Here is a 12773-nt window from a genome sequence, read left to right as displayed (position 1 = left end):
AGGAACAATTTGCATGCTTAAACAGTTCTTTGCATCATGAAATGACTCTTCAGATTGATGGAGAATGAGTTGTAGATGGTTATATAGAACCTTTTTGAAAAGGGTTCTGTAGAGAACCACTACTGTTATGATATCAAGCTTGTAACAGTAGAAGAACCGTTTTGGGCCTGATTTACAAAAGCTTTCCAAAGAAAAAACTTGGCTCTTAAAATGTTCTCTTAAGAAAGTTGTAATTATTTTCTTAAGAAAATCGTAATTGTTTTCTCATGTAGGTTATTTAATTGTCATGTAGTCTGTTGATATCATGTTACATTGGCAATAGAGCAAAAACAAAATAAAACCTTTCATAAACTTCTAGAAAATGAATTAGAAGTGGTCTATTTTAACAGTCATATTTTGTAAATTTCAGTAGAAGTTACAGTTTTAGAGGCTTATATTGTCTATTTGTACAGTCTAAGACAAAAGTGAGGCTATTGTAGGGTTAAGAATATTTAAGAGGTTTTTTATTTTTCAAGAACACAAAAAAAGCTGGATTGGATCCAATCCTGTCACAAACCCAGCCTGAAATAGGGCACACTCACCGTGACGTTAGCTATGCATTTCTTGCAGTGGGGTAGTGGAGCATTTGAGCAGTTTGAGCAAGATTGTCTACTTTTAGATGCTATCTTAAGTGAAGGGCTTCAATTTAAAAAATGGCCATTGTAAAGCCTAGTAGCTTTTAATGGAACAATATTGATTGATACTCCAGGTTTCAACATCAGTATTGGTTTGGAAAAGAAAGAGTAGTACTGTGGCATCTCTACTACTAAAGCACTGTTCTGAAGGGGGTTAGTTTTACTTGGTGAGGTGGGATCATTTTGACTGGCATTTCTTTGTGATTTTAGTCTCAACCACATCTGCCATGTAAATCATTATTATAGACTGCGTGCTCCAACACCAGCAAAGATTCTTGCTATAAATCAAGTCATAGAAATAACACCATGTTATATTAATCCTGTGTGAATTAACATGTCGCTAAAGATGGTATCCTGTGGAAAAGGAGCTATTTCATTATTGAGGCAGAAGTGTTTACTTATACTCTCTGTGGCTTAAGTCAAGCTGATATATACTGTCCTTCCTCAACTGTGCAGCTCAAACCATCAAAACATAAAAAATTAGAAAAACGTTTGATTTTATGTTGTGATGTTGACCGATAGCTGGTTAGAGTAAACAGAATAATGGCTGAATTAAATGTTTTGACATGTTTTCTGCCTTTCCTATAGTAAAGGCAGTATGTTAATTGAGTAGCCACTCCCATCTCTATCATTTATACCAAGATTTCTCATCCCATGCGATTTGATTATAAATATTGCAGATGATAAACCCCAGTCACACTTGCACTTAGCACTGTCCACTTATGATCTGATTATCCAGGACATATGTTGATGCCAGGGGTGAACAGGGTCACATATGGCCACACAAATTAACTGAATGTTGCATTAATGATATTCATGGAATGATCTTTGATCATTATGGGCAACACTTCCTACGTATACTGTATCCATGATACATTATAAATGTATTAATAAGGTGTTATCGACAATATTTTTCATGTGATCTCTGTGTTTCAAAATCCAGTAGTGAATGGAAGAGTCGTTAAACATTGTTTTGGAGAAGCCGGTGCAGCAATGTGAGCTTGTTGTCATTTTATTTTAGGATAAATGTCTTTAAGAAGTTCAGGGACTACATGTGGGGTTCATGGGTATCACCACAGCTGAGCAAAGCTAAATCAGTGTCTGGAGACAGAATGTTTCACAAACCTCTCGAGAAGGCCCAGCGCTCCCTACTGATGGTTCTTCATCCATCAACAGCCAACTGCAAAAAACAGTAATGGAAGCAGTTTCTCAGATCACAGGACAGTTTCTTGCTTCGCAATTGTACAAAAAGTGGCCCACTAAAAGTACTCATTCATTTATTCATTCATTCATTTGTTTGAAATACAAATATGTGTAACTTACTCCACTCCATTCACTATAATCCCTGCTGCATACATCCTATGATCACAAATTCAACAGCTTTGCCAATAAACATCATGTCTCAGTTCAACATGACTAAGGTGATTTAATTTCATTAAATTAATGAACAATTTAGTTTGGTGGCTAAACTTCCATAAAACAGTGGTGGCATGCCTACTTGACCATCTTGCTGTATGAACCTCTCCTGTCTCTGCAGTATCCATCCACTCATGGTGGTGCGAACTCTTCAGGCTCTGGCCGGGCTCAATGTCTGCTTTTAAGTAAACAGATTTGTCTACTGTCTTGACTAGAACCCACCCGACCTTATTGCTATGAAGATACTGGCATGCCTCCAAGCTCTTTAGGTTATTTGTAGCCTCTCTGCCACTTGCTAATTATTCCACAAAGTATGTAAAAATATTTCCTAATGTGAATAGCCACCTCTTCATATCATCCTCCAAGCCTTCTATGACAGAAGGATGAGGTCAAACAAAATTAACTCGGTTTAACGCTGTGTTGGTATGCTCCAACATTTTTGTTGTTGGCGAGCCTAAGATTTAATGCATCTGTTTACAGATTGCTGAGCGTTTTGCACATATTTTGTGCAAGGCGTGATGGAGCATAAGAATATCATGGATATGGTAAACATAATATCTTGTAATACCAGGCATAAGCCTGTACAATTACAGCTGTCTGTGCTGCTAACAATTTAGCTTTGGTCGATGACTGCTAACAGTCTAGCACCTGAAGCCAGCTAGCCTAGGATTACATTTTCCAGTTAGTTAAAATTGACAAAATTTATGAAATTCACACAAAATATACACGTTAAAAAAATATTTTAAAAAAGAATTTAAAGCAGTGCCATGTCCACCAAAAATTAGCTCTTTTTCTCACATTCCATATAGCAGATGTATCACCTGGCCTGGGCTTCCCAGGCTGGAGCCCAGAATATCTTTTAACCGGCCCTGAATCTTCAACCACTCCTTAAAAGAGAGAGAAAGAAAAAGAAAGACAGGGATATAGAAAAGAAGAGAGAGAGAGAGAGAGAGAGAGAGAGAGAAAGAGAGAGAGAGAGAAAGAGAGAGAGTGGCATGATAGACAATGAGAAAAAAGAGATACTGAAAGACAGACAGGGCAAAGAGAGAGGAGAGTGTGCGTGATTAGAATGCAAGGGATTAAAAGTGTGAGTGCCTGAAGTTTCTGAGAAAAAAAGGCAAATCTACTACACTGTAAAAAACATCTTTTAAAGTTATAAGGGTAAATAAGCTGTTTTAAAATGTCAATTTCATTCAACATCGAATAGTAAGTTAACATTACAGTTATCATGTGTGTTAATTCCCCTAACTCATAATTTGAAGTACATTAATGTTCAAATTTTCAGGCAGCCAACATGCCTAAAATGTTAAGTCCAATCAGTTTTTAGTGTACATAAAACATCACCCATGAAAAACTATGGCTGAATATACAAAAGAGTTTTGCACACCTCGAACAACGTTTATCAGGACACAAAATGACCAAGACGGGATGCTTTGTTTTAGCATGAACTTTTATATTAACATTATATAAAACATATTATATAAAAACATGTTTGGTTTTAGGCAAGAAGAGTTTCACTGAATGACTGTTTAGCTTTCAAAACATGTAAAAAACTACAGACGAAATGTTGCAGTTATTATGACATTTGAGAAGAGATGTGTAAAAGAGATGGAGAGAGCTTTAATAATGTCATTATTGGGGAAACATCTGTTTTTCACACATGGCTTCTGTTACAGTGTTTTCACTTTTCTTTTGCTTTTTGATTTTGGTTACAAGACATACCAGTCAACATTGCTGAATTGATACACATTTTGGTGATGTAAAACCTCACAATAAATAAAAAAGTAACAACTGCACACAGGTTAATTTGCAGAATATTTCTGGAGGGAAGATACCAAAGCAATTCTACAGTGAATTGGCTGAGCCCTGGATCTTTTCATGCCAAGCCAACACCCCTGGCGTTAAGTATCTTTTATAGTACCTGGATGTAAGCCTGGGTGTGTTGTGATGCAGAAAATATACCAAGACCTTGTTATAGAGTGTCAGAGTTACAGAGTTACACAACAAAGTTACGTACTCTTATTTTATGATGCATTTAACCTTAACAGCTTCTAAAGAATTGTACAAGCCTATGCCAGACATTATAAGGCAGTATACACTGATCAGGCATAACATTATGACCACCTCCTTGTTTCTTCGATCATTGTCCATTTTATCAGCTCCACTTACTCTATAGGTGCACTTTGTAGTTCTACAATTACAGACTGTAGTCCACCTGTTTCTCTGCATACTTTATTAGCTCCCTTTTACCCTGTTCTTCGGTGGACCCCCATGGACCCTCAGAGCAGGTACTATTTGGGTTGTGGGGCATTCTCAGCACTGCAGTAACACTGATGTGGTGGTGGTGTGTTAGTGTGTGTTGTGCTGGTCTGAGTGGATCAGACTCAGCAGTGCTGCTGGAGTTTTTAAACACCTCAGTGTCACTGCTGGACTGGTCATAATGTTATGCCTGATAGGTGTAAATGCCATCTGCTAGTGTGATGGCACTTCACATGTCAAGTGTTCAAGTGTGTGCTAGTCTTCACCCTCCCAGCTTGGTAGCACTGTTTGATAGGGCACCTAGTTAACAGGTGGAATTGGAATAAAATTGGGTAAAATGTATTTCATATCAAACAATGGTTTACTTTGTTAAATTGTATCCTTTTGCTGCTTCACATGCCTAATGACGGCCCTTAACTGTGGTAAACAAAACCTCTCTCTGCTGTACACTACATTCTGAGCTCTTTCTGTAGTAATTCTTTGTCACCCTAAAATTAAATGTTTTAATTCTATAAGCTTGCCTATGCTCTCCCAGGCAGTTTGCAAATCTGGTACAGGCTGAACCAGGAGAGAGGTCCGGACACGTTTAGCCCTAGCTCTGCCAGTCTAGCTGATGGACAGTTCCACTGGATCCGAATGAACCGTGAGGGAAAGGAACTTTATGTCCAGGTGAGCCCTCTGACCTGTGCGTCATTCTCTGCGAGGACAGAATGATATCAAAAATAAAAATTATTAGATGAATATTTAGTAGAGGTGCATGTATATTCTTCACTGATAAACAGAAAAATGCAATCATTATAAGTCCAGTATTGGAATTTTAGCTGATAGTGTTGAAGTGCAGTGGGAGTCTTATGCAGCATCAGTTTAAAGGTGATTCCACGATTGGGGTGCCATTTGTGTCCCACTGATATTACAATTATTACAACTTTTAACATGTCTTGCTTGAAATACCCCTTTTCATGAGGCATCTATTATAGTTTATGAAAAAAAATGTACATTTTAGCTGTGTCCCATGGCAGTCACTCAACCCTGTTACCTGAACACATTCAACCCTATGAAATATACTGGAATATTCCACAAGGCACATGTCTGACTGAAAGCCTCCTAAAGATCATGGGAAGAAGAAATCAAAGTTCTCTATTAATTTTTCTTTATTTTCAGTGATGTTGTGGTATTGACTGACAAAGTCACTTTGAAAGTGCAACCCTGTTACCTAAATTAATTATAGATTAAAATCCAATTATTCATTTGGAATAATAAATTTTAATTAAGTAGTTAACTATATTCTCTGTAATTCTGTGCTAAAAACTCAACCGTTACTTGTGTTAACTCACCACTGAGATGGTTAATGCATGTTTTTTTTTCTTAGATTTTGCACTGAAAATGAAAAAAAATTGCTTTTAGGGTCTGCAAGGATAATTTTTTGACCATTTGTTTTGCTTAATTAACTTGCTTGTCCCACCAGCGGAAACTTTTCTTGGGCCACCCAGATGCAAGTCATAAAAGAACCACAGACATACAACCTTCTGCTTTGAAATTGTTTGCTAGTTTGGATGTCAGCCAGCATGCCTAATTTCTTCTCTCGGTACTCTTATCAAAACTGTACTGTAGCAAAATTAGCTGATTCAGTGTGTTGGCCATTGTTGTGTTGATTGCAGTGATTAAAGACAGTAAGTTATAACTTTAAATGAGTTATTAGTCAGTTTAGTCTGCAGATAAAGTAATATAGTGGTAGAGTGAGATGCTGATCACATATAAACTGAAATATTCAGTGACTTATCTGCATTTACCGTCGATATAAAAGTGTTTTGCATTTTTGCTGTAAATCTTTTTGAGTCTTTCATCCTAAATGTGTCACTAACTTTTAAGAATACCCGACTTAATCCACCCTTGGAACATTCTTTATATCGATGGCATCATTACTCGAATTTCACAGCGGCCTTGTCTAATAAATCTTCATTTTTCAATAAGTGGTATAAATGATCTCTGTTTGATCCCTCTGTGCGCCTGCAGATCGATAACACAGTGACGCAGCAATACAGCCTGTCTCCTGGCTCCGTGCTCGCACCGATGAGGACGTTAACCCTGGGGAGGATGCGAGGTGAGTTCCAGACAGTGCAGAAGAATGTTTTCTGTTCTGCTTGTTCCCCATTCGCCATTTTTTATACCGCGGCACTGGGCTGAGTGGAGCGTTTCTGGCACCACCCGAAAAGAGGCGCTCGCAATCAGTGCTACTATAATTCCCCATGAATTTTAATGATGAGTTTCACTGATTTATCTCACCTTCTCTCTCTTTCTTTCTCTCTCTCTCTCTCCCTCTGTCACTCTGTTTCTGTCTGTCTGTGTCATACTCATTTTTTCTTTCTCTTTCTGTTTCTCTCTCTTTCTCTCTGCCTCTCGCTCTCTCTCCTCTCTCTCTGGCACTCTGTTTTTGTCTGTGTCATACTCACTCTTTCTTTCTCTCTTTTTCTCTCCTCCCTTTCTCTCCTTTCTTTCTTTCTGTCCCTGTCTCACGACTCACTTTCTCTCTCTCTCTCTCTCTCTCTCTCTCTCTCTCTGTGTCTCTCCCACTCACTTTCTCTCTCCATCTTTGTCTCTCTGTCTCTCTCTTTTCCCATTTCTCTTTCTCTCCTCTTGTCTCTCTCTCTCTCTTTCTCTCCCTCTCTTTCTCTTTGTCACTCTGTTTCTGTCTGTCTGTCATACTCACTCTTTCGTTCTCTCTCTATCTCTTTCCTTTCTCTTTCTCTCTCCATCTCTCTCTCTCCCTCTCTCTCTTTCTGTCCTCTCTCTTTCTCTCTCACCCACTCACTTTCTCTCTCTCATTCGCTCACTCTCTCACTGTTTCTCCCAAACATGTTCTCTCTCCCTGACTTTCTCTCTCTTCCACGCTCTTCTTTCTCTTTATCTTTCTCTCTCTCTTTTCCCATTTATCCCTCTATCTCTCTCTCTCTCTCCCTCTTTCTCCCTCTCTCTCCCACTCTCTTTCACTACACTCTGTCTCTAACTCTCTCTCTGTCTCTCTCTTTCTCTCTCCCACTAAACTGTCTCTGTCTCTCTCTCTGTCTCTCTCTCTCTCTCTCTCTCTCTCTCTGTCTCTCTCTCTGAGGCAGGTTAGAATGAGGTGGGTGGTTGGCAGGGCTGTGAGTGAGAGCAGTTTCTGAGCTGTCAGTGCAGAAACAGATGGGTTGAGTGAAGGGTAAATGCATTTGCTCGCCGTTGCCTAGGAGACCTTTCTTTTAATCGAGTAACTAATAAGTAGAGCTGGATGTGGCGCGACCTTTGTATTTTTGGGGAGAAAGGGCACTGTTAGAGATAAATTTGCAATAAAACACCTGCCCAAATACTACAAGCTGCATCAAAACTATCAATAGTCATTAATAGTGAAACAACGTAGCCAGAAAGACAAAGTGCTCTGTGGGAACAGAAATGGACTCATTGATTTCTTCAGTTGGGCTGCAGCCTTGGCAGAACTCTCTCAGAAATTAGTAATGAACTGGTCTATACTGATGATAAAACCCATCTACGATTGGAATGATCAGAATGATTTGTGCTCGCTTGCGAACAGAAGTCAGATCTGATAATGCTCAGAATCAGAGAGAATTTTAACTTTTAATGCTGAGAGGAAAACAGGCTATTTCTGCCTTTTACACTTCTTTGATAATGACTTGATTTCTCAGTGCAGTTGACACATTTTGAATATTTCGCACTTCAGATGCCTTTTAATGTTACTGTGATGAAGCAAAACAGTAAAAAGCCATTTGTGATCTGAATTCAGTTCTGAATGAATCCAATAGTAAAGCAGAATTGCACTTCTTTTATACAGTGATAGGAAACACAGTAGCCCACAGAAAGCTCTAATTCCACATTCTGATGAATTTTAATATGTGGACATGCACACATCTTAACTAATCTGGTGCAAATTTTAAGAGGGTTAAAGGGGAAAAAAGTCTCTAATCGTATCACCAACAAGACATTAGATAAGATACGTTTACATAGGACACTGTGATTTTAATCTATAAAACATGTGCAGCCAAGTAACATGAGGTTGAATGAATGCTACTTTTGCCTTGAAGCCTAGGCAAAAGCTAATGGACCTCCCTGGAGGTTTAATGTCCAGTAAACACTGATATTAACTCTGAAAACTCTTTTCAGAAGCTGACAACCTAAGCTGTGCTTTGATATAAATGGTTAAGAGGTTTGCAGAGGGAATTTACTTTAATTTTTGAGTGAAATATTGGGGGAAATGTCTCACTGGCCTCACTCTCTGCTCTCTGAGAAAACAGCTAAGAAGACCCTGATGACTTTCACTATCACCTCAATAATATATATATATATATATATATATATATATATATATATATATATATATATATAAAATATATATAAAATATATATATATATATATATATTGTTTTTTATTATTATTTTTTTATTTTTTATTGTTTTTATTGTTTTATTGTTTGTCAGACTTTATATTTCTACAAGATTTTTTTATATATTTCAGTCAGATTTGCATGGGTTTCTTGACAGCTTTTTCTCTGTGGCACTTTATATTAGGTGCTCTAGTAGTGTATTTACAGTAAATACATGTAGAAAAAACGCAACTGATTTTCTACTATATACTATATTGGAAAATGATAAGTTAGGAACTCATCTGTTGCTCTATTGATGTGTTTGACACGTCATTTTTTTAGCCTTTAACTTGGAAATTGGACGTTGGACTCAAAATTACTGTCTACTGGCTAGCCACCTAACTTTAGTGATGTAAGTGATGTATGTTAATTAATCTAAAGTAAATACCGCTGTTTCCATCTTCTTTGGTTGCAGGAAGTGACATCACTGACGAAGAGGTGGTCCGTGCAGGATCGAGAGGGTTCATCGGCTGTTTGTCCTCTGTCCAGTTTAATGAGGCTGCCCCTCTGAAGACGGCCCTGCAAAACAAAGGAAGCTCATTGGTCAGCATACACGGCCGATTGGAGGAGTCAAGCTGTGGCATTACGTCAAGCACAAACACTCTCACTACCACACACACACTCTCAGGTACATAATGGTCATGGCCACTTATTCAGTGGACTGCACTGCAAAGGTCTTTCTATGTCTGTAACATCTGATACATTATTAAGCCTACATGCTTATTTTATTAGATATATTATATTGCTGTAAATATCAGTCCTTAAGAAGAGCCTCTCACCCACAATCCTTTCTCCTTTCCAACAGACGACTCATCAAAATCAGACCGAGGGAACGCACCGCTGAAGAAAGCAGCACAGAATGACTCAGCACTAATTGGAGGTGAGGAACCTCAGGAGGCTACGTTGCTGGAAAGCTTTGTACAATGTTCTCTAGAAATTATGCTCAGTAGTCTTTCCTGTACGAAGACACATCACTGCTGATGCACTGGTCTATTTTCAGTGCACTTTGCTAAAAATGCAACTGTAACATTTCCACCCACCAGTTATTCCTGATTAAAGTGATAGTTTGGCAAAACCTTTCACAATTTTCCCCTTACCACAAATGTAGTCACTATGTAAGTCACAACAGTAAAGGCCCTGTATGGTTGCACAGCTGAAATAAAAAAAAAAATCCACTTTCAAAACTGGATAATTTGGTTTCTTCAATCCCTAAACATTTATTACGAAAGATGATGTAACACAGCAGTAAACATGCTTCGGTCCCAACTTTTTTGCAACATGTTGCTGGCATCAAATTTGAAATTAACATATGTTTGCAAAAAAACAATGAAGTTAGTAAGGTATAACATAAAATGTGTTTTTGTACCATTTTGAATTTAATGCAGTTGTTGTTTTTATTAGCATTTCACACACTGTCCCAACTTCTTTGGAACTGGGTTTGTATAACACCAAAGTTGCTAGTATTAGAAGCTTACACCCCACCAACTAGCAATTGTGAAAACTGCATACCTAAGTCATCACATACTTGACTCAAACCAGGTCCGGATTATAGCCTGACACTGTATGACATCATTATTTATAAAAATTAACAAAGTTCAAGCTTCAAAATGGCTGATTCTGCAGTTTTTAGCTGTGTGACTTTTGTCCATTTTATAACAATGTCATAAACTGTCAGAAATGACATAAACAAGTCTATTTAAGATGATGAAACAACTTCTGAAGTAAGTGTTTATGGTGTAGGCATGCCGTTTGCATGATGCTGAATATGTTAAGCGACTGCATTCGCTAAACTACCATTCAAAAGTTTGAAATTGCTGTTCAGAAGTGTGGAATCAATGTTTTTTTATTAATATAGAGTCAGTTTTGTTGCAGTGTATATGCGTATAGATTTCAAACAGTTTGTGGGAAGCAGTAAAATGTAAGACATTGTTGATGAACAGAGCTGTAGATGATCTCATAGTAACTGATAGAGTTGTTAACGTCTAGAATGAACCAAGAAATAAAATTAATATCTGGAATGCCTCATATTTGAAAAGTGGTGACCAAATCTCACTGATCAAATAGGTAGTAATTTTGCGATAAGAAATTATTCTAAATAGATAATTAGTTGTTATCGCAGTTAGTTCCTGTTATTTTACAGTTATTACAGTTACTATTTAATACCAGTTTCATTTTTTTTACCCACATCAAATTTGAAGCTTCATCTTGCCTGGCATCTAACCAATAAATTTGATTCATTTTTTCCAAAAAGTACTAAAATATAAAGTAAAACCTAAATCTAATAAAATGTTTTACTTCTGGAATGACTTGTCCAATATGTAGGAAGCTTATGGAATGACCGGCTTCTGCTTCCCCATCTCATTCTCAGGAGTCGTAGCTGCTGTAGTGTTCACCACTCTGTGTGCGTTGGCCGTGATAATCCGTTACCTCTACCGACACCGGCAGACCCCACCACCTCAGGTCATCACAGCAAAGAATCAGCGACCCAGCCTGGAGCCTCCAGTCTACCGGCCAGATCTAGACCCTCACAAAGCAAGCCGCATCAGCAAGGAGTACTTCATCTGACTGGACTTTACTTCTGCACCTGTGTCAGGCTCACAAACAGCCTAACATGAGTGCGTGCTGCCCACGCCTAAGCCTTCCGACCCCTCTGCGCCATCTTTAAAACAGGCTGTCAGTCAACAGACGGCCGCTGAGCCTTGATCCAGGTTGGATGGGATCATAGGTTTTTGTTCAGCTGGGATTGAAGGACTCCCCTGTTGCTGGTTATGCTTTACAGAAATCTGGCTAATGGAAAGAGTAATGTGAAAAAGAACCTATTCTGAAAGGTGCTGGGAAGAAGATTAATGGTTTTAAGAGAACAGTGTGGCATCATTTATATGAGGAGAAATGGATTTTTTTATGCGCTGTATGATATTACTGAAATGCATTAAGATGCAGCAAGTCATGCCCAACCCACACACTTCTGATGCAGAAGCCCAAGACAGGAAACAAAATGGTGTTTTTGTCCAAGAGGCAAACTTTACTTTCTATGCTAAGCACAAGTAAGCTGTGGCTTCTAGCTTATGAACAGAGCGTGGGTTCTCTAGCTAATGGACCCAGACCACTAAGGGGGGCATTTCAGAGAGATGGATTTTTGGTATCGGTGGCTGCATTTCTCAGATCTTGTTTTAGAGCAGTGGTCATCAACCCAGTCGTCCTGGAGATACCCAAGCTGTAAAGGGAGGTTCACACTGGACATGTTTTTGGCAGAATGAGGCGCCTTTTTTCTATTGGTTTCAAAAGGAGAGATGCGTTTTGAGAGACTGACTTCTGTACGGAGCACTCTGCGCACCCTGAGTTCAACTCGAAACAAACACGTAGTAAAACTTTTATTTCTGTTCTGATCAATTCTATCAAACGGAAAGTGAACTTTGAGTATCCTCAACTGTACGATCAAAATTAGCACAAAATAAAAAAAGAAAGCAGCTGTTTTGGTTTAGCTTGTTTTATTAGCAACACCTTGTTTGCTAGTTAATAGTAGATCACTTTATAAAAGTGAAAGTCGCCAGAGCATTCTGGAATTTAGGGTTGTGCACAGGCACTCGAGCACTCGGTCGATCATTTGAGACATCAGTATACAAATACTGAAATCATTATTTGTTGCATTTCATCATGGGAAGATATACAGGCGAACAATTCAGCCAAACACAAGGGTTTTGCACGTATTTGCGAGGAAGTATGTTATGTAGGACGTGGCTGAGAAGGAAGATGTAGCAGAGCTCTGTCACTAACTACGCTAACTACTCTTGCTGATGTTAGCTCAGTCCAGAACCAATGAAAATATGTTTCTCTGACAAATAACATGTTGGCACATAAACCACTAAGATGAAAAAACTTGTGTAAAAGATAACTTAAAGATAACTTAACCCTAATCTTTTGGCTGTTTCTGAACAATAAAACCTTAAACTATATAAACTATTTTTTGTGCTGTTCCCTAAAAAGGTAAGCCTACATTATTTATGACCAAAGT

General features: G+C 38.3%; 1 protein-coding gene across 1 annotated transcript in view; it reads left to right on the top strand.

Annotated features, from left to right (window-relative positions):
• cntnap5l (contactin associated protein family member 5 like) overlaps window positions 1-12022 on the top strand; it is a 167114-nt gene extending 155092 nt beyond the window's left edge. The window contains 5 exon segments of the mRNA XM_036587197.1: window positions 4885-5018; window positions 6363-6450; window positions 9177-9389; window positions 9567-9641; window positions 11130-12022. Coding sequence (XP_036443090.1) covers window positions 4885-5018; window positions 6363-6450; window positions 9177-9389; window positions 9567-9641; window positions 11130-11326 — 707 coding nt within the window. The 3' untranslated portion in view covers window positions 11327-12022.
• Window positions 12023-12773: the final 751 nt, after the last annotated feature.

The sequence above is a fragment of the Colossoma macropomum genome, unplaced genomic scaffold (assembly GCF_904425465.1).
Source record: "Colossoma macropomum unplaced genomic scaffold, Colossoma_macropomum, whole genome shotgun sequence".
In the NCBI taxonomy this organism is placed as follows: domain Eukaryota; kingdom Metazoa; phylum Chordata; class Actinopteri; order Characiformes; family Serrasalmidae; genus Colossoma; species Colossoma macropomum.
This window is presented reverse-complemented; position numbering and strand designations above follow the sequence as displayed.